General features: G+C 40.5%; 1 protein-coding gene across 4 annotated transcripts in view; it reads left to right on the top strand.

The window, feature by feature from the left end:
- The first annotated feature begins 5 nt into the window (after positions 1–5).
- The window catches only part of LOC104050637 (uncharacterized), a 37,524-nt gene continuing 17,534 nt past the window's right edge, over positions 6–19,995 (top strand). For 2 of the 4 annotated variants that reach the window (XM_064447211.1, XM_064447209.1), the window contains exons 1-6: positions 6–6,983; positions 10,128–10,247; positions 11,210–11,329; positions 12,462–12,581; positions 18,258–18,380; positions 19,465–19,547. In XM_064447211.1, coding sequence (XP_064303281.1) covers positions 6,758–6,983; positions 10,128–10,247; positions 11,210–11,329; positions 12,462–12,581; positions 18,258–18,380; positions 19,465–19,547 — 792 coding nt within the window. In that variant the 5' untranslated portion in view covers positions 6–6,757. Of the gene's footprint in view, positions 6,984–7,327; positions 7,614–10,127; positions 10,248–11,209; positions 11,330–12,461; positions 12,582–18,257; positions 18,381–19,464; positions 19,548–19,995 lie in introns of those variants that run through there. The other 2 variants (XM_064447210.1, XM_064447212.1) reach the window with 2 other exon arrangements.

Genomic DNA, 19,995 nt, shown 5'->3' with positions numbered 1-19,995 from the left:
CCGCTGCGTCACTTCCGCCCTGGGCGGGGAGAGGCCAGCACCCCTCACAGCCCGCGCGCCATCTTGGTTGTGGGTAGCCGTCCCCAAGGAAGATGGCGGCGGTGCTGGCCGACCCCGGGCCTCTGGCCCTGGCCGCGGCGTGGCCCTGTCCCGCGTCCCCGCGCCCTTTCCCACGGGTGGTGGGCTCCGCGCCCCGCCGCCTGCAGCTCGCGGCCCCTCCCGCGGCTCTAAAAGATGTCGCCTTTTATCCTGTCGTTCCCCCACGAGTGACCCGGGGGGGCGCGCACACAGATGTACGCGTATCGCTTGGTTGCAACACAGCGGCGCAGCGTTTGGGAAAAGCGAGCCCGAGGGGTTTCTGCACCGCCAAAAACGTGCAGCGGTGGGATGTGGGTGAACGGTGTTGACCGATGCGCAAAGACGTGTGTTGGCCAAGTAGGTCCTAAAATATAAGCTTCTTACACAGCTGATTTATTTTTTTTAAAGGCTATTGCAGGTTATTTCTGAGGCAAGGAAAAAAACACTATAAATTTAAAAAAGAGCATGTAAAGAGGCATATGCACAATTTTAGCTGAGTTTTTAAATTCAGGGGACGATGACTGGGAGGCTGCCAAAACCAACTGATACAGGAAAAAAGGCATGGAAGATGGGAAGCAGACATAATCCCGAAATGCTGGTTTCCTGTTTGCTGCACAGGGAAAGTAATGCACTGCTTAGATGCCTAACCCATGGTGATGTTTTAATTGATACAGTGTATAATTTTTTTTTTGGCTACCAAGTTCTTTAAACGTTGCCTTGTATGAAGGCAGCAGCCAATGAGTGGCTGGTGCTGAAACATAAACATGGTGCAAGTTTTTAGTTCTGACCAGTTGTGGTTAACTGATGAGCAGCCTGGCCTAGTGAGACACGCAATTCCCTCTCTCCTTCTAAGGTTTTTCCTTTATGCAGGGGTAACCTGTAGCTCATGTGCTGCAGCTTTTGCTGTAACCAACAATAAGACATTATGAATCTGGAGGCTGCTTAATAATGCACTTGTGGGAGGAAGCCAGCTTGCTAGGGCCAGTAAGGTTTCTAGAATTGTTGCAGTTTGGCTGCAAGCACGCACACACACCGTTTCTTCATAGTTCTGAAGACCTGTGGGATGCTCATGGTGCTTCCCTTCAGCAACGGAGAGCTCTCCTCCACCTTCTGAGATATGTGGGATATATCTTATTGGGACAGAGAAAGTGGTCACTTCTACTCTTTCAGTTCTCCATTGTATTTAAGACAGCATACTGGGGGCCTGGGAGAAAAAGCAAAACAAAAGAAAAAACCTATGATGTGAAAATATGCATTATGTTTTAATAACTTCAATGATATTTCCCTAATGGCAAATAGTGCAAGTCGTTTCAAGTTTTGTTTGCTCCTTGTTTTATCCAGAATTTGACATCTGAGCTATGAGCTATAAGCTATATGATGCTTTGGTGGAGTCCCTTGTTAGTAAAGACGTCGGACATGCACCTGTCCCTGAAACATATCAAAGCACTGGTTTTCTAAGGTATTGTCTATGACCTGACAGGTCTCCCTTCACCTCTGTCCTGTAGGCTGGTATACTTCTTCAAATACCTGATTCCCTGCCTTTGCATGGTAATTTACCTCGTAAAATTTCAGTTTGTTTTTTTTTTGTTGTTGTTGTTGTTCAAGCTTCTAAGGTACATAGGCATCTCTGACCTACCTTTGATGTTTTAGAGGCACTGTCTTTTGCTACAAAGCAAAAAATTTGCCAAAACATTTTTAATTTATATGTCTAGTGTTATCATAGGAGATAGTAGCTCTGGCATGACACGAAGTGCCACTTTATTTGAATACAGCAACAGTCCAAAAAATCTACATAAAATACGAGTTTCGAGGCAACAGGAAGTTCCATGTAGACAAAGCAGCATGATAATACTGTGTCATCACTGGTCCAAGGCACACACTTGCTGACTGTTAGCGGATGTCCTCACTATTTAGTGAGTCAGCCGAGTACTTGCACATCTTCTGAGCACTAATGTAGAAAGGGAAAATGAGTAGGAAGGCCCATGGTTAATAGTCAGGAGTGAAGTTGGATTGTCCCATCAGGGATGCCGCTCTTAAGTGTTACAAAATGATAATGTAACCTCAATTCCAAACGTTTATTAAAAATTAAGAAATCTGGAGTGAGCTTGTTTTCAGTCTCCTCATAAAACAGGAGCATGGGCTTGCACAAGTCAGTGGTGTTACTTACCATCTTTGGCCTGGTCCTTTACATGCAGCTGTTACTTTACAGTAGAGTTTCACAGCTAAAGAAGCTTCTTGTCCTGTTAAAATCTTGCTCAGTTTTACAGGCCCCCCTTGGGTAAACTTTGCCAGTCCATGAGTGGGACAAGGCTCAAGGGAGCTGTGTAAAGAGGATGCTTCAGTAGATGGCACTCTCCCTCTGAGTGAGGATGAGCAAATAAATACCTCAGCCTAGGAGTTTGATTCAGTGAGAGCAACTTCCTTTACACTCTACAGAAATTGCAATGAGTCCAAAGCTCTGACTAACTATGCAGTGAAGTAACCTCTGGCAGTTTTGCACAAATCTGGATCTATCAAGCCCTCGCATCTGGCTTCCTCCCTGCTTAAATGAGCGTAGTCTGTTTCTGTTCAGCCTGAATTCCTCCCGAAATCTTAATGGTGGATATATACATAGATACACACACACACACACACACACACACACACACACACGTATTTAAAAGATATATATTTTCTGAAGAGCTTAGTAGTAATGTAAGTTACACACATCAAACTCAGGGTTTAGAACTATTCTGCTTCCTCAACCATTTTTTTTTCTCATTCATGATTTTATTTTACTAATCTGTCAGTGGTAGATCCAGTTTAAGAACTTAATACCTTTGGGTTGTTGATTGTTTTTTGTTGTTATCTTTAAGCCACAAAATTTCATAGATCCAGTTTAAAGAGGAGTCACAGTGAATTAGTAGGAGGGAGGAGGCCTTAACTGCAGGTATGGGGACAGTAAAGGTGTGCTAGACATTAGGGGAGCTATCGCCTTTTAAATCAAATCTGTTGCTAATGAAGCAGTAATGCATGGCCATCATCTTACAGCTTTCTAAACTGTACAGTGTTTTGCTCACCCCTGAATAGAAGGGTGAGAGAAGAGTGAAAGAAAGGTATGTAAGGCAAAAGTTGCAATAAAAAATTACATGAGAAAAAATCATAAAATGCAAATTTAATTCAAATTCTTAAAGTTTTGGTTTCTTGAGTAATATAAGTATATTCTTTCAATTTGATGCTTTTTAAGCATTCCTTTAAGTATCTATTTTCTTATTTGACTGGCACACAAGTCAAATAAGACTCTATGCTTTCTCAATCCCTGCCTCTGTCCTATACTCCCCAGTAATTTTTTCCACTGATTAAAATCAGCGTGATAACAGTACTTCTGAAATCCAGACCTTGAAGCTACAATTTTCTTTAGGAGGGAAGCATTTATTACCATAGCTCAAATAAAGCTGTTGACCTCTGCTTTTTCCAATATGCATGTCAGAGCCTGAGGGTTTTTTGGGCCTGTTAGAATGAAGAGGCCCTAGGTAATGTATGGAAGAGGAGTATAAAGACTGTTTGTGTACCTCTCTCTGGTACCAGTCAACTTTTGAGCAATCAAAAGTTATGTACCATTGTGAACTAGATAAAGTAATTTCTATTACAAGAAGCTGTTCAAGGAATGGCATGCTGGATGAGTGAAATGGTGGATGAATTTATTGCAGACTAATTATTTTTTTAGATTTTCTGTTCTTAATTCAAAACAAAGCAAACCTGCTGCAAGTGTCACATGCTTAAGGGACTGTTCCCAAAAGCAATATTTTCTGTCCGTTGCAGAGAAACTACTGATGCTGTGAAAAGCCAAAATCAGGACTCAACAGTCTGAATGTTGGGTATTCCGCGGGTATTCTTTACTGCAGCACTGGAAGCACAGGGGATCACTCCTCCTAATGTGCGAGCCCACACAGGGTTAGTTGCATAATTTATACAAGCTCTACATGCATATTCATTAGTTTTCCAATAAAAGATATACATATCCATTGTTTTCCAATAACTCATTATCATGTGCAAATGCCCTTTGCGCTTGCCTGTTGGTGTCTCCGGGTGCTCGTCAGGGGTCTCTGGATGAAGGATATACCCTTCCTCACTGCGTCCGCTAGTTAAGTTTTGCTTTCATGCAAACTCAGTTCTGAGATCATGTATATACTGTCCTTGAGGGATGGTCTGTTCTGGTTTAGTGTTTTGCTCTGCAGTTCCTTATCTTTATGGTTCTGTACGTCTGCTTCTTCTAAGGTCAAATGTTGTCATCGTAAATTTGCTTAGGTGCTTCTTGTCTTGAAGCCTTTCTGACTCCCCCAAAGCAACAAGTTTTAGTCATAACAGTTCTAACTCTATCAGTACACAGCAGATAAAATGCTGGACTAGTGAAAGCTTTCTGCTGAAAATATCATTTAGCATTCATCTGTTACTTGGCAAATTAGATTTAAAATTCCAAGTGCATTTTATTCAGAATTCCAAATAGTCTTCATACAGTAAGGTAACTACTTGGAAGTCTCCTTTGCAGAGGACTGAATGGAAATGGTTTGGAGAGGTGCTTTTTAACACTTTACAAAGGAACTGATTTAATTCAGAGGAGGTTTCAACACCCACAAACCATCCTTCTACACTGGCTTTCAGGTAGTGGTTTCAAATCAAAGAAGCACGGTTTCCTGACTGAATCATCAAACTAAGTATTGGGACACCAGAGTTTTATGCCTTTAGGCAAATTATAGCCTAATTTTCAGGTGTGGTCCATTTATTTAACTCCCATTTATTTCAAATGGAGTTACAAGAGCTCAGTACCTCTGAAGCTTGTTTTTAAACTGTTTTGGGAATATCTTCCTTACAGATACATTGGAAAGCTGTTTTAAAGTTTGTAATACATTTTGAAATGCTTAGTAAGTATATGTTACAGAAATACAGTCATTACTAACAACTGTCTAATTGAATCAGTCCTGTTTTTTTTCTCATCTTCGTGCAGTACAGTTCAAATTACCTTAAAAAATATCTCACAATTAGACCTTACAGTTCTGTAGACAGGACAGAGCAAGACAGAAGGCGCATGTGATGGCTTCCCAGGGATATGCCACCTCACTGCTTTTAGGATGGAAGGTGAAGGGTGGAAGATCCTGAGTAAAAGGCGAAGAGCAAGTGGTGGCAGAAGCAGGACCTGACAATCACAATCACATGGGTTCTCTATGTTTTAGAAGATCCCTACTGAAAGGATCCAGAAGACACAGTAAGAAAATACAGGCATATGAGCTTCACTTTTGATAATATTAAGAATCCAGACAGAGATCAGAACTCGGTGAGCTTGCAGAGCTGGTCAAGGAAGTAGCCAGAAAGAGTCTTGATTCTTTGTAATGGATTGCATTGTGTAAGAGAGGTCTCATACCTTTTGGCTTATGAGTGTAGGCGGGTTTATCAGTGCGAAAATTACATCATTTGTAAGTAAGAGAAGAAATAGCAGTAGCTGGACAGACCAGTGAGATTTGGGTGAGCCTGTTCATCAGTTTGGAGACGGGTGCAGAACAAAGGGTTGATTTTCCAACATAATTTATGTAGAAACTTAAGATCTATTAAAGGACAATGAGGCTAAAACTTAACAATAAATGTATCAAATGCAATGGTTAGAATAAATCCATCAGATCCATGGATAAAGAGAAGTTAATAAAAGTGATCAACACACAGCAGACCAGTACCTACTGGTTTCATAAAGAAGGTTATCTTGAATCACACCAGATTTTACTGAAAACCTCAAGAATATTACAAATGTCACTTCATGCTACATTAATTAGACCAAGGTCATTTGTAAAACTGTTCAAGCAAGGGTAGGCACATGCACCAGACTGGTGAATTAAGCAAAAGGATGGAGCGAAAGGAGAACTGCTCTTTTTTCCTTTTGTTTCCTTTTTCAGCCTGAAAACTGCAGATGATTTTTGCATCCTCCCATTGCCAGCTTATCCAGCCCAGTCTGCAGGAGTTGCTTGACAGGAGGAAAACATCGTTCTAAGTACATTTGGTCACTGTATTTTTTTTGTTTTCAGTTTTCTATTCTTGCTGATTTGCAAAGTCTCAGTTGACTGAGTTATGAGCTGTTTGCCCAACAGGGCCTTTGTTCTGGTCTGTGCTTCAGCGAAAACTGGAAAAACCTGTTCGCGTGCTCCCCTTTTTTTTTTGATCCTCCTCTCCCATTGGCAGCTGCAGCTTGTACACATGCAGACGAGGTGGTGCTTACCTTTCATGTGGAAAGCTGCCTTACAAAAACTGAGGTTGCCTTTTCCATTATCCCAAATCTTTTCTAGCCTCATGAAGGCTTTGACGGATGCTCGAGGAGTTAAACTCTGTTTGTTCTCCACGAAATGTGTTTAGGTCATCGTTTTATTTTTCTTCAAGCAAAGGGAGGGTGTTTGAAGGTGGCTCCAATCCAGCCTTTTAAATAATATTTTGTGGACTCCGGGAGACCTGCAGAAACCAGCCTTGTTGTGCAATGTAGTTCTTTGGATGCAGAAGCTTGTGTGCTTTACAGCAGCTGCACACGGTGTAGTGTTAACAGCTGTAAGACAGGACAAACTCTGAGGCAGCGAGTTAGTGCAAAACGTGGACAAGTTGAGAAGAAACGTTTCTTTCCTTCGCCTTCCCTTTCCTCTTGCGTTGTGCTGCTGTTGGAACAAGAATGGGTCAACTGTGTGGGAGATGCATGCAGCTGCTGCGGGACTTCGTGGCCTTTGTTCAGAGGATGTCCTCCGACTTGGTGCATAGCATCAAGGAATGCTTAACTCTGATTAGCAAATGCTCCTGCTTAAAACAAAACAGCTCTAAAGCCAGACAGCTCTACAAGCCCATCCTGCAGCCTCATGAGAGGGTGACAGCACAGGAGTTCCTGCAGCATATTGAAAGAGGTGAGAGGGCTTGGGTTTTTTCCTAAAGGCTTGGGATAGAACAAGGAGATTCATTTTGTGAGTTGAAAACAGGTTGCTGGCTGAACTGCTGTGGAATGGCAGGAAGCAGCTTGGTGATGTAGGAAAGGCCAGAGCTACAAAGCATTTTCTTTTTGTACAGGATACCAACGGCTCAAGTGGAATAACAGTTGGATCTAGGTAGAAATGGTCAGTCAACTGTCTTGTTCTGCCACCACTGTTAATACATAACCCATGTAAATATTTTTCATAGAAATGAGCCCTTCTAGTAATTGAAGTTAATTTTTAAAAGTCAGTCACTGAGGTCACAAAACTGGAAACAGGCTGTACCGACACTGGATGCTACGTGAGTACTGAGCTGTGAGCCGGCAAATCACAGTGTGGTCCTGGCTGAGCTGTGCACATCCATGTTGCTGGCTGGAGGACACCTGGGCTTGTGCTGGGGGTGCCTGCACTATATGTGGTGAAGGTTTAAGTCACCCTGGGACAAGCATCGTTGGGCTCCCAGGACTTCCTCAAATTCCAAACAACTGATCTCCTGCCTAAGTGCTTTTGTGCAAACAGTTTAGACACAAGGCTTGAGCACAGTCATAGGATTCTGCTTGAATCAAAGTAAGTCCATAAATCTTCATGTATCTCCTCTGCTTATAGGCTAACTCCCTAATTCCCCTGTTTATCTGCTTGTGATGTCCTCCCTATCCTGTCTTAGGATACAGCAATGTCAAAGCTTTTTTTACTTCACTTCTGCATCACAGAATACCACCTTGGATGAGTGTGTTTTGTCAGTTGTCCAACCTAAAGTCATTCCTTGTCTCAAGCTTGGGCAGGGGCTGTTCCTTGTTTGGTTTTGCTTTGTCTCACAGCTAATTGGGTATATTGCTTTAAGTTTAACAACCTTGGGCTAAAACTACTACACAAAATTCCGTAACCTTCTACTTTCATTTGTGTGAAGGGTGTGAAATACAAACTACTGCTTCTTTACTTGCCTTTTTGGGGATATAAAACCATCTTGTGAAGGGGACCAGGAGAGACACTTTTCCTTGGTGTGACACAGTTAATGCCGTTTGAAATGTCATGGAACAACCTTTGGAATAATTGCCGTGACGCTGGTTGTTGGGAACATGCGTGAATTAGCCTCAGCTAGTATTAGCTGGTGTCATTACCCTATGAATGTGGGGGGTCCCGTGCTGCCAGTAGGGTTTGCTAATTGTTGCACATTAAGCACTGGCTAAATCCTGAAATCCATATGCAGAATAGGACTAGACCCTTCAGCTTGGTGTACAGTGGGGATCTTCCAGGTCTGAACTTTTTTTTCCAAAGGCTAGCATGCTCCTGACTGTGTAACAGGCTGTCTTAGCAGTATCTCAGCTTAGATGATGGGTCAGGTGCAAGGAAGGGGTGGTCTGGAAGAAATGGTGAAGCTGGAATGGCCCTTTGTAGCACTCGCTGGTGCTTCCTGAAAAGAATAAGTGTATGTTTTTTTGAGAGATCCTTTTCTCTCTGAGCTGGACCTTCAAAAGGCTGGTCCATCTTGAATCCTCAGGAGGTGGGATGCATCAGCAGGGAGCCCAGAGCTTCTGTGGCAGTAGTGCACAGATGGCAATATGTGTGCTCTCAGGGAGGTCCCTTGTCCGTGGTAGGAGATACACAGCACTAAGAAGAAGAACTAAGGTTAATTCTCTGAGTGACCAAATCCTGCTGCCAATACAGATGGAGGCTGGGAAGCCTTACAAAGAGAACCGAGACACATCCCTCTTTAGTGCTCTCCTGTGTATTTCATTCTAAGACGGAACAAACCCATCCTCAGTTCTGGACAAATTATAATATTCAAGGAGTCAATATTTGAATAGTTTGGGTGCAAGGGGAGACTTCATGGTTGGTCACCCTACTCAGCTGTTAGTTAGGGCAGCAAATGCTTGATATTATACACAGGTGAAGATTTTGAGTGGCTTTTGCTTTATTACTCTCCCAAACAAAAATGCACAGATATGTGGGAGATTCAGACAGTGTGTAAGGAGCAGATTTAAACAACATGAAGAGATTTTTGGGTTTTTCTCTAAAGCCTTGCACGTGCTGGCTAGTCCTTCCCTTTGTGTGTATTGTTAATTATTAAACAAAATTGATCTTTATATGAAGGAGTTCTTCTGTGAAGCCCACTTACATAATCCTGAAGGTAGGAGTTTGCTACTCTTGACATGTCAGCAGCTTCTAAAGGCTTGAGATATTGGCTGAGTTTTGCAGAGGCATGAAAGCTCATACCCCTCACATCCCTCAGATCTCTTTATCCCATGGGAGGTAAAGTAGCAAGGTCTTGTTCATAGAGATATTTCAATCTTCAATGCACTGCTTTAATCTACTGTCTGAAAATATATTTTATAATTGTGTGCTCCACCAGTCAATTTATACTACGTTACCTTTTCAACAGTTTATACAATTGAGCATTGGTTCAATGGCCTTTTTTTTCCTCTCTGCTGCTCCATTCCACACATTGTAAGAGCATTATACAGTGACTTACCGAAGTCATGCATGATTGCTATTGCTTGATGGCTATTGCTGAACATCTGGTTTATTCATAGGGGAACTATCATACTCGAGAACAGGTAGACTCATGCTGAAAATTTGAGCCTGAGGCAAGCCCATTTGCAATCCGTGTTGTTATTCCCTAAAATCCTTTATTGTAATACCCAGGGCAGGAAACAGAGTAAACTTAAAACGTAGTAAATGAGAAATATATGCTCTTTCTATAGCTCATAACTAAGAACACCATGTTCAGTAGTTATTTTAACAAAGATCTTCTATGATTCAAGAAGAGGTAAAGATTTTTGTGGAGAACAAGAACACCTGCAATTATATTGGGTAGCATAAAAGTCTCTAAAGGTTATAATTTATCTTGCTTCCAATCACTAGCTTTGTGAGCTTCACAAGAGGCATTGCCAAGGACAGGTTATTCCAGATTCATTTATTGCTTCTGCTCATGGAAACTTGAATAAGGATAGATGGGCTCTGTGGAGTTGTTGAAATACAAAAAATCGTTATGTGTTTGGTTGGTTGTAAATTTTAATTTCTTTTTGTAAACTAACCCTTGTCAGGTGTAATTCAGTCTGTGCTGTCATTGTACATCTTCAGGTTTTGAAATATCACCACTTGGAAAGGACCCTCTGGAAGCCTTGAGGACCTTAGCCTTTTCAGAAAACCCAGGTTTACAGCAGTCTGCTGCCCTCTATTACTTGCATATGAGTCAGCACAGTAAGTTATCTGAGTGCATTAGAAAATTTTCACATAGTTATAAATAAAAGTATTATATCCAACTGTGAAACTACCTTTGATTCATTAATCAGTTCTTTTTTTTTTTTCTTTCATGCTATGTTGTTTGCTAAGGAAGATGGAAATGCTGTTATTGCTGTGTAGGGAGAGTCATTTTGGGTTTTGCTATAAGGAGATACCTCTCATGATTATAAAAGACTGTAATTTATATAACTGTAATACTTCTGTAAAACTCAGCAGAACCCAAAGTAGTTAGGGCCGGCGTATACTGAATCTCCTGAGAGCAACACAGTCAAAGTATGGTGGAAGTAAATGGACATAGTGATCATTTAAGGTTTTATATTATATAATTTTTGGAAGAGGACGAAGCTCTAGAGGCCAGATTATAGTGGAAATTTATGAAGGAAACGTTCGTCTTTGTCCCAACTATTCTGTGGGAGCACCTGGCTCCTGAGATAATTTGTAAACGGTTAGAAGTCAGCCCAGATATCCCAAATAAAATTCCAGCAAGAGTATGGGTCCTGCAAAAAGGTAGAAATATCAGCAACAAGCAGGCTGTGATTTATTTTTTATTTGTTTGTTTTAAATTTACTTCAAGGAGACTATTCTGGCACTCAGCTTGATAGCTTTATCCCATGTGGTTTTTGCTGGCTAAGAAGTGCAGATAGCCACAACACAAGGACCTGCTATGAGGCAGAATGACTTGTTTGGTAGAGAGGCATATTGCATCCTTCCCCATGATGTTCAAGTAGTACTTGATTATTCAGAACCTTTTCAGGAAACTTGCCCTGTTTTGCTAGTAGCAATGGAATTTAAATGAATTTAAATGAAGGGGAATACTGCTCAGCCTATGTATGGTAGCACCCGAGGCTTAAGACCAACAGGAGAAAAATGTGACTGTAGTGAATGATGAGACTCCTGAATGTTTCCTCTCATTACCGCAGTGAATGTTCCCCTGCCTGTGGAGCATCTGGAACCCTTCTACGCCTTACTACGGTCTGCTGACCTGGAAGTACAGCAGATGTCTTCTTTGTCCCTTGTCAATTTCTTACTGGAAGGAAATAGTGAGTAATTAAAAACACATCCTCTTCAGATGAAAAAGTATCTCTTCAGCCAGACCCAGACAGAAGGAGGGCACATCTATACACCCAGGCCTACATATATCCAAATTTCTTTTTTGTGTTCCTGATAGGTCAGGTGTGAATCTGTTTCTGTCCTCAAGCCGCATCTGGTGGCACCAGGATATATCAGATCCCTCCAGCTAGATTATATCATGTGGCAAGAGATCTTGCATCTCTATGAAAAGGCTGATAAATTATTCCTGGACTAGTGTGGGAACAGCTATAGTATTCTCATTCTTGGATCAAGAGCCTGCAGCTTACCAATTCAAGCAACAGATACAGCTCTTAAAAATAAACTCTGCCTATAAGACAGTGCTCATTTTCTTGTTATTTATTAACTGGACCTTGGTCTTAAATTGCTTGCAGTTTAAAAAAAAATTAAAATGTTTAATAGAATTCTCTTTCTTCTGTAGCTAATAGGGCAAATATAATTGAGATAGGATCTGGGAGCTGCAGATTAAAAACTTCCCAATAAAATCTATATTGATAGACAGGGCATGAACACCCCACACCTCATCAACAGAATCCTTGTTGCATGTACTACTGCGCTCCCTGGCACCTGGGCCACAACAGTTATTCCATCATGCTGTCCCATAATAGCAGAAGACAGGGTCGTCTTCGATGAAGCTAGCTTTTTTCTTTTCTTTTTTTAAGGAGCTTGCTGCAAATAGTATTAAGTCACTATTTACAAATAAAAAAATAATATTTAAAGGGTAAACTTAGAAGAAAATGTTGGGGGCAAAGAGGCTGAGTAAATTGTGAACCTATTGGAAATCTTCATTTGCACTTTCAAAATGAACCTTATGTTTGAAAACAGAATTTCTAGCAGAAATATTTTGGACCTTCTGAACTAGAACCTCTGAACATCTCTTGCACTCTTTCATGAGTCTGAAGAGGAGAATCAAGCAAACCAAGCTAGGGACTGTGAGTGCCTTTCAGGCTGTTTTCATCTTAGGTCTATTTTACATAATCATTATATAGACCCCAAAGCTGTCAAAGGAAGATATATTCTTTTCACAAAGGCATTAACTGTTTGCTTTTCTGTTTGTCCATTTTTTATGGAATTTATGAATAGTTGACAAAGAATTAGTTGTCCAAATGGGTTTACTCGAACCAATTCTGGATCTGCTTGAGTCAGAAGATCCCACTGTCCAGTGTAATTCCTGTGCTTGCACCATGACTTTGGCTGTTTCAGGTGAGTGTGCTGGATTTTCCCTTTATCCTCTGCAGTGAATTCATTCAACTCTTACCTTGTATTTCAAGGTGAAACAATGTATTTGCGCTTGGTGTAGGAGTCATAAGATGCAGCAGCAAATTTTGGTATTCCCACATCATAAATTCAACCTCTTGAGATTCCAGTTAAGTTCTTTTCCTCAGTGTTTCTGACTTTCATTCTGTTATAATTACAAACCTTATTCTGATTTCCAACCTAAATATATTCATGGCCAGCTTATCTTAATTAGTGTCTACATTGGCTTTTGCTTCAGTAGTCCTGCTTCTCTGATGTTTATGTTGATGAGGCTCCTTCATTTTACTAGATTGAAAAGCCAAGCTCATTTAAGACTCCTCTTGTAAGCGAGGCTCTCCATTCATCTTCATAGCTCTTCTGGGTGTAAATGATATGTTCCAGAAATGGATCATAGCAATTGCATCTGCTGCTTCGTGATACCACAGACCTCAGGCATTGCTGCAGACCCAAGATGTACATAAATGCTGCAGGAGTTCCATTTTGAATTTGTCTCTTCTGAAGGAGAGGTCATCAGAAATGTGCAGTATTTCAGCTGGGGTCTCACCTGTGTTTTTATTGTGGCATCCAGTGAAATACGTTTTGTGGTACATCTCGTGATAACACTTGATTTTTTTGTGATTGCATCATGGTGGTGGTGTCATCTTGCAGCTGACTTAATCACTTAGTCTTTTTCCTCTTCTGCTGCTATTTCCAGCAGACACCAATTAATTAAGGGTCTGCAGCAAATGTTTCCAAGTGCATGTCCCTGCAATTTGTACTATAAAGCTTCATTCTGTTTCTGTTGCTTCAGTTTTCTAACTTGTCTGTTATTTGTAAGATAGTTCAGACCTCCACTGCATTGACAATGCTGCACTCGCACCTTTGTATTAACTTTCTGGTTCAAAACCAACTACAGACCAGTCCTTGTGGAATTCCACTTGTAGCCTCCTTCCAGGTGGTCATTCCCATTCAGCAAAACTTGCTACCAGCTTGCTTTAAGTCAGTTCCTTATCCATCATGTACTACTTGTGTTTGTCACCAAATTCTCTTGAGTAACTATCCCTATTTCATGTCATGATATAGATATTTTCCTGGCATCCAGATAGATAAGCTCAACCACAGTTACCAAAAGAAAGGTTATCAGGTTAGTCTGGCTTATTCTACCTTTTGGAAACTGTAATTCTACTGTACAAATTGTATAAAGGCTTGTATAAAAGCCATGAATAACATTTGTTTCCATTCCTTTAGTGTTTATTCCAGCAGCTTCCCTTTCCAGCATGCAAAGTTGCAATCAGGTCTCCTAAAGGCTGAAAGAAGCATGGTGAAAGTGTTACTTTCTCATTTAAGTATTTACGTTGCAAAGGGAGACTTTACAGGCAGAATCCAACTACATGAAAGTGCTGATTTGCATTTTATCCTTGTTTTTTTTTTTTAATTTGCAGGTTTTTAAACACTTTTCCCTTTGAAACTTATTTTTAAGTGTTTTATTATGGTCAGGTTAAGAACTCTGTATATTACATTACTTTGTGTGGAACACAAATTGCCTCATTTATATTTTTAAATCAGGCATGGCATCACTAAAATTTTAGGTACCTGTCACTAGAAGGACTTTCTTTATGTACAGTCAGTGAAGTTATGCCTCTGAAGAGCTACAGAGAGATATTCCTTCACCTCTTTTAAGCAGCCCACAAAGCAAGTGACTTCTTTGGCCACCTAAGGACATTCCTTAGTCCTGAAGGCACCTCTGGCCCTTCTAGATGTCTCTGTCTTTAACCCAAAGTACAGGAAATCCTCAGACACTCCAGATCCAATCCACCTTCATTCTCTGTTGAGGGTGGTCAACTAATACCTCTGTACACTCCCTTAAGTGCCAGCATACTTCTGAGCAAAAGTAGTTCAAATTAAGCACTCAAGGAGCTTTCAAACTAGATAGGAAGGCATCTGGTGAACACAGAGGTAGGCAGTCCTGCAAGTGCAGAGGCTGGGTCGCTGCCTGGGATTTGATCAGTGTTGAGGATCTCTGTCCCAGTTTGTTTAGGATTTAGATGGATTGGATCAATGTATTTCTTTTTCAGACTAAATTAAGCTACTACAGCAGTGAGACTAAAGCAAGAGGCAATTCTTTAGAGTTTATTTTAATTTTAACTCATGGACTCTGAGATCTTAAAGGGTCTGCTTGAGAAAAGTATTCTGTCCAGTCATGTCCTTCAAGTAAGCCATTCATGCATCAGAGTGGTTTAAAAAAGATAAGTATGGAAGCACAACCAAATTAGGAAGTCCTTAAATAGCTTTAAGGTGACTCAAATTCTAAATCCAAGAATGGTAAGGTATCTTAATTCTGCTGCAGTGAATATGCAAGACTGTGTACAGAGTGAAGCTGTTTAGAAATTTGACTGCATGTTATACATAAGCTTGGTTGTCTGGTACCTACATACTACAGTAGGTAGCCAAAAATTAAAAAAAAAAAAGCACACAGACCTATTCAGATGAAAAGTATTTGAAGGTCAGTTTGTTCCAACACCAGCATTTGCCCACACAGCAAAAGGACACATGCATATTTGCAATTATCTGCAGCTTTTCAATCTGGGAGTGAAAGTAATTAGTTCTGGGATAAGAAGCCAGAGTACATAGGAACAGAACTAAACATTCACAGCAAGGGTTTAGGGAGGCCTGAACATCTGCATTAAGCTAAACAAGGAGGATGCACTGACTGTAGAGCACATTCAAAGTTGTATGACAGGAGAATTTTCAACCACAAATGACAGAGAGTGGAAGGAAAGAATTTACAAATGTGGGTTTCAAGGTGAGTTATTCAAACCCAGCTTAAGTAGATGTTATTGATTTCCTCACTTTAAAGTAGCATCTGAATATGTGGTTCCCTTCTAAAAGCACTCTAAGGGGCATCGGTGGTTGCAGTGGCATCAGTGGTTGCAGTGGCATCAGTGGAGGGACTGCGTTACTTAGCTAAACTGGTGCTCCAGGAGAGAAACATAATCTAGCCTACCACGTCTCTTATGGAGATGATAGTACAGTTACATATCTTGGTGAGATAGATACCTCCGTCCATTCTGTCATAAGTTGACAAGAGAGATAAGGTTCAGCCACATTATCTGACCAAAACTAGAATGAGAATGGTGAGAAGGATAAGGGAAAATGACATATGTAAAAATAAATCCAGCAAACCTACAATAATAGGCAGTAACAAAGACTGCAGGCGAGAACTTGTCAGCTAGTGAATGACTGAAGGGAAAATAAAAAAAAATATTTTGGTCACAGAGGTTTCCAGCGTGTGGGTAGCTGTTGTAGTCTCTCTGCTCTCCCATGATAAGAGCGGGCACTACAGTTCTTCCCAGGCAGGAGTGGGGTGCCTGGGTCTCCATGTGCCTCCACCCTCTGAAGCAGGCTGTAAGAGCTCCTCAGCAGGCTTCCAGTGTTGGCCACAACCTTGAAGCCCTCAGGCAGAAAAACTGTTTGAGCTGTCATGGATGTGAAGCCTTTCCAAATCAAGCAAGCTATGTTTCTTTAAGGAAGAAAAACATCTGAAGCACCCAATAGCTCATACTCTGTCATGCCCAGTGCTTCCTTCAGATCTTCAGACTGGAAACACCCCTGAGAAGCTCTCTCACAACAGGATGCAGGATTCTCCTTCCCTGCCCTAAAATAGAAAGTGAAAGAAAGAATTTGCCCAAGCTTTGTCCAAATGTTTGTAATCCCTTTGCCCAAATGTGAGGTTCTCTTCCACATTCACAAACATTCACGGAGTGTATTTTGTGAAAGAATGAAGGAAGCAGCAATATCTGAATTCTCGGTCTTTTTATCTCTTTTCTTTACTCAGCTAATTAGTTTGCATCACACTAGACTGGTTTCCATCAGTTGGAGCCACGCAAAAGAATTTCTGCTTCCACTGGGGGAAACAAAAGAACAATATGCAGGCAGATTAGATTGGAGAAAGGCTTGTCTACAAAATTGACCAGAATATTTCACCAAAATAATAGCTTTCCATGTGGAAAAGCTATTTTTAAATACATGACTCTTCCCTGAACAATTATTTTGCTAAAAATGAAAGTATTATTTTTCCAGAATAACAGCTGTTTCCTTGAATATAAAATACTCATATGAAGGCAGAAAATGACTTGTCCTGGAATACTAAACCGATACTGGCTGAACTATACTTGAATTAATATCGTGTATTACCTGTGTGTGTCAGCTCCCTAGTATAGAGAGGCTCAGGTATAGAAAGAATGGCTTTGTTGTCTTGCTTCTCTAAGTCAGTTGGCACCTGAAGAGTTGATCTCATCCAAATACTTTCATATTTCTTGCTTTCTTCTGCTTCATGTGTCTCTCAGCAAACTTCCAGAGACTGGCCATTGTTCAGACTGTCAAGAAATGTATGTAAATGAAGCAATATCAGCTAAAACTCATGTGGTGTTCAGTGGCAGTTTAGCTCATATAAACAACAGAAGATGTAGATAATGGACTTTGTTTTTCCTTCTATAAAATAATCTGCAGAATACTGTGATATTAAGAGAATTCTTCATCGGTTTAATTCCCATTTAAATCTCATCAACTTCAAAGAACACCACTGCCAACACCTTATTTTTTCAAAATTATGCCACTAGAATGCTTATAAGATACAAATACAGATATTGTAGAGCTATAAATAAGACAGTAAAGGGGACAGAGCCATGGCTGTCTCAGTGTGGCAGCAGGTTATTTGTTGCAAAGGTTTTGATGGCCACATGGTAAAGGGGTAGGGAAGAGCGTAATGGAAGGATTCTTCTATATGGTGCAGCTGAGGCTACCTTCAATAAGTCCAAAACAAAAGGAGTAGGACTAAAAGTAGGGGTTTTTTTTTCTGAATTGTATTATATTTCACAGCATAATGTAACTTTATATGTCGTATACTTATATACACAGTCTATATGTTACTTAGTATTTTATAGTCTATAGTTGATTTTATAGTATTAGTTGTTATAGCTATTTTTACCCGTTTTTTCATCCAAGAGTCTCAAGGGACTCTGCAGATCTTTTTTGAATTGTCCTTATACTCCAGGATGTTGAATACAGCTGTACAACTTAATACACTGCCATGCAAGGAAGCATCACCACTTCAGAGAAGAAGCATCTTTTCAAATTCCAGTAGTTAAGTCAAATTCTGTCTTTAGAAACCTCTGCATTGTTTGTAGCTGTCAAAGAAGTGACACAGGCACAATCAAAGGGAGAAATTGGCCCTGAATATACCCTGCTTAGTTAATTCAGTCTTACCTGCAGTTAATTATGTAGTTTTTGGTTGGTACACTGTGAAGAGCTTGATCATACGTACCAGGGATACAAGACAAGTATGACATCTTGCCAACCTGTTTAAGGGTGCTTACGGTCCTTTCATTTTAATCATCCCACTCACAGAACAAAAGTGTTGAAACAGCTGTGATCTATGGCTAATCCAGAAGTCATGAGTTAGCTTCTTTCCCATTGAGGTCTCGGAGTTTTTAACAGGTTCCTTTAAGCATGCAGAGAAATTTTGATCTATACCAAAGAATCAGAGAAGTGAACACCAAAGAAATCTAGTCCTGCTAGTTGTCCTGCTCCTGGCTCATAGTAAGATGGCAATGTCTTCTTTCTTTCTCTAATTCTTTTCTCCAGAGTCCAACCGAGAGGCTATTGGCGCTGCTCGAGGAGTTACACCCCTACTGTCTCTTGCCAATTCCTATGATCCCAGAGTCCAACAAAACGCTGTTGGTGCTATTTTTAACCTCACACAATCAGGTACTTACTGACTAAAGGTTTCTCTAAAATTGCTGAAAGAAAATTGCTCACTGATAGAAAAATAATTCAAAAGGGTTAAGACAAGAATAAAAGCGTATCTGAGCAACAAATCATTCCCTTTGCATATGGCATTCATTTTGATACCATAGGCTGATAATTTAAGTTTGGCCTCTCTTTAGCTAATATAGACCCTTTTTTCGCCTAGAACCAAAACAGAAAGGCTTGATTTTCAACCCAAGTGGCTAATGTACAAGCACTTAAATCATCAGTCAAAGAAATAGAAAAAAGTACTCCTTTGTTAAAGAAATAACTTTGTATAAAAAGTTAGCAGCACATTTGGTGGTACTTTGAAGCAGTCTCAGAAGCTTATCCAACAAGGTCAAGCTCTAGGAATGTTTGACTGGTAGCCCTAAATTGATGTTGTAAGACGCAAAATATAACTGTCATGTCCCAGATGTTAAAGGCTCCTGGGATATCTTCCTACAGCTTTAGCAAAAGCTGTATTTGGTCCTCTGCAATAATATGCGCATTACTGTGCATTAACTCTGAAACAAACCAGTACTGAATCTCACCTGTCTACATGATACCGTTATCCCACACAGCTAAATGCTACAGTCGTGAGTAATGTTTCTTATCTCTGCCTGGTGGAAGGGAATGCTTGGTAAGAACTTCTACAGTTGGCTATGACAAAACTGTTGTTATTCAAAATTTTTAAAATAATTTGTTTTTTAAACTCAGAAATCATGGTGAATATCATACCTGAGGTTTTTCAGCTTCTCCAGCAATTCAGATTCTTGGAACAGTCTTTAGCATAAAACCAGCAAAGGCTTAATCGATCAGACAGCCTGCTAGTCGTTTTGCTAAAATGTCTGCATACTGCTATATTGCACAAGCTCTAAATTATATACTCTCCAGTCACACTGATTGGCATATATTTGGACAACTTCACCACTCTCTAGAATCCAATGATTGTCCATATCCCTTTTGAATGGTGCCTCCAGACGAGAGGGAGGGAAGGGGAAAGACACACTAACAGCACTTTTGTTTGTTTTTTGTGTTGTGTGTTTTTTTTTTTTAATGGCAGAGAAAATCCAACAGGTCCTATGCAAGGAAGGAGCCCTACCAGTTCTTGCCTTGCTGCTTGAATCTCCTGACTCAGAAGTGCAGGTATGGCTCAAACGGGTCAGATTTTTAAACAGTGATGATGTGACTGTAAAGAAAGCACAAACCACTGGATATAGAAATGAAAAGGCAGAGAAGAGAGAAGGTTTCTCTAGAGAAGTGGGGAAACGTGTGAGAGCATCTTGGTGAAACTCAGCTCAGTCAGATAATGTACATTCAAAACATTCAATTTGTCTAGCTCCACAGGAGAATGTTTATGATGCAGAAGTGCATCTGCCAGCACACAATAATGCATGCACACTGTTGTTGTGCGGTTACTTTCTTGTGTCTTTCAGATATCAGGCAAGTTGCAGATAGGCCTCTTCCTCTGGTTTTTTTTTTTTTTTCATCCTGACTTTGATCTTCCACTCTAACCAATTTTACTAAGTGTTCTGAGAAGGCTTAACTTGAAAAAAATCTTTGCTTCTTATTGTAAATGTCTGGGAAATCTTCC

This window comes from Phalacrocorax carbo, chromosome 3 (genome assembly GCF_963921805.1).
Source record: "Phalacrocorax carbo chromosome 3, bPhaCar2.1, whole genome shotgun sequence".
NCBI lineage: Eukaryota > Metazoa > Chordata > Aves > Suliformes > Phalacrocoracidae > Phalacrocorax > Phalacrocorax carbo.
This window is presented reverse-complemented; position numbering and strand designations above follow the sequence as displayed.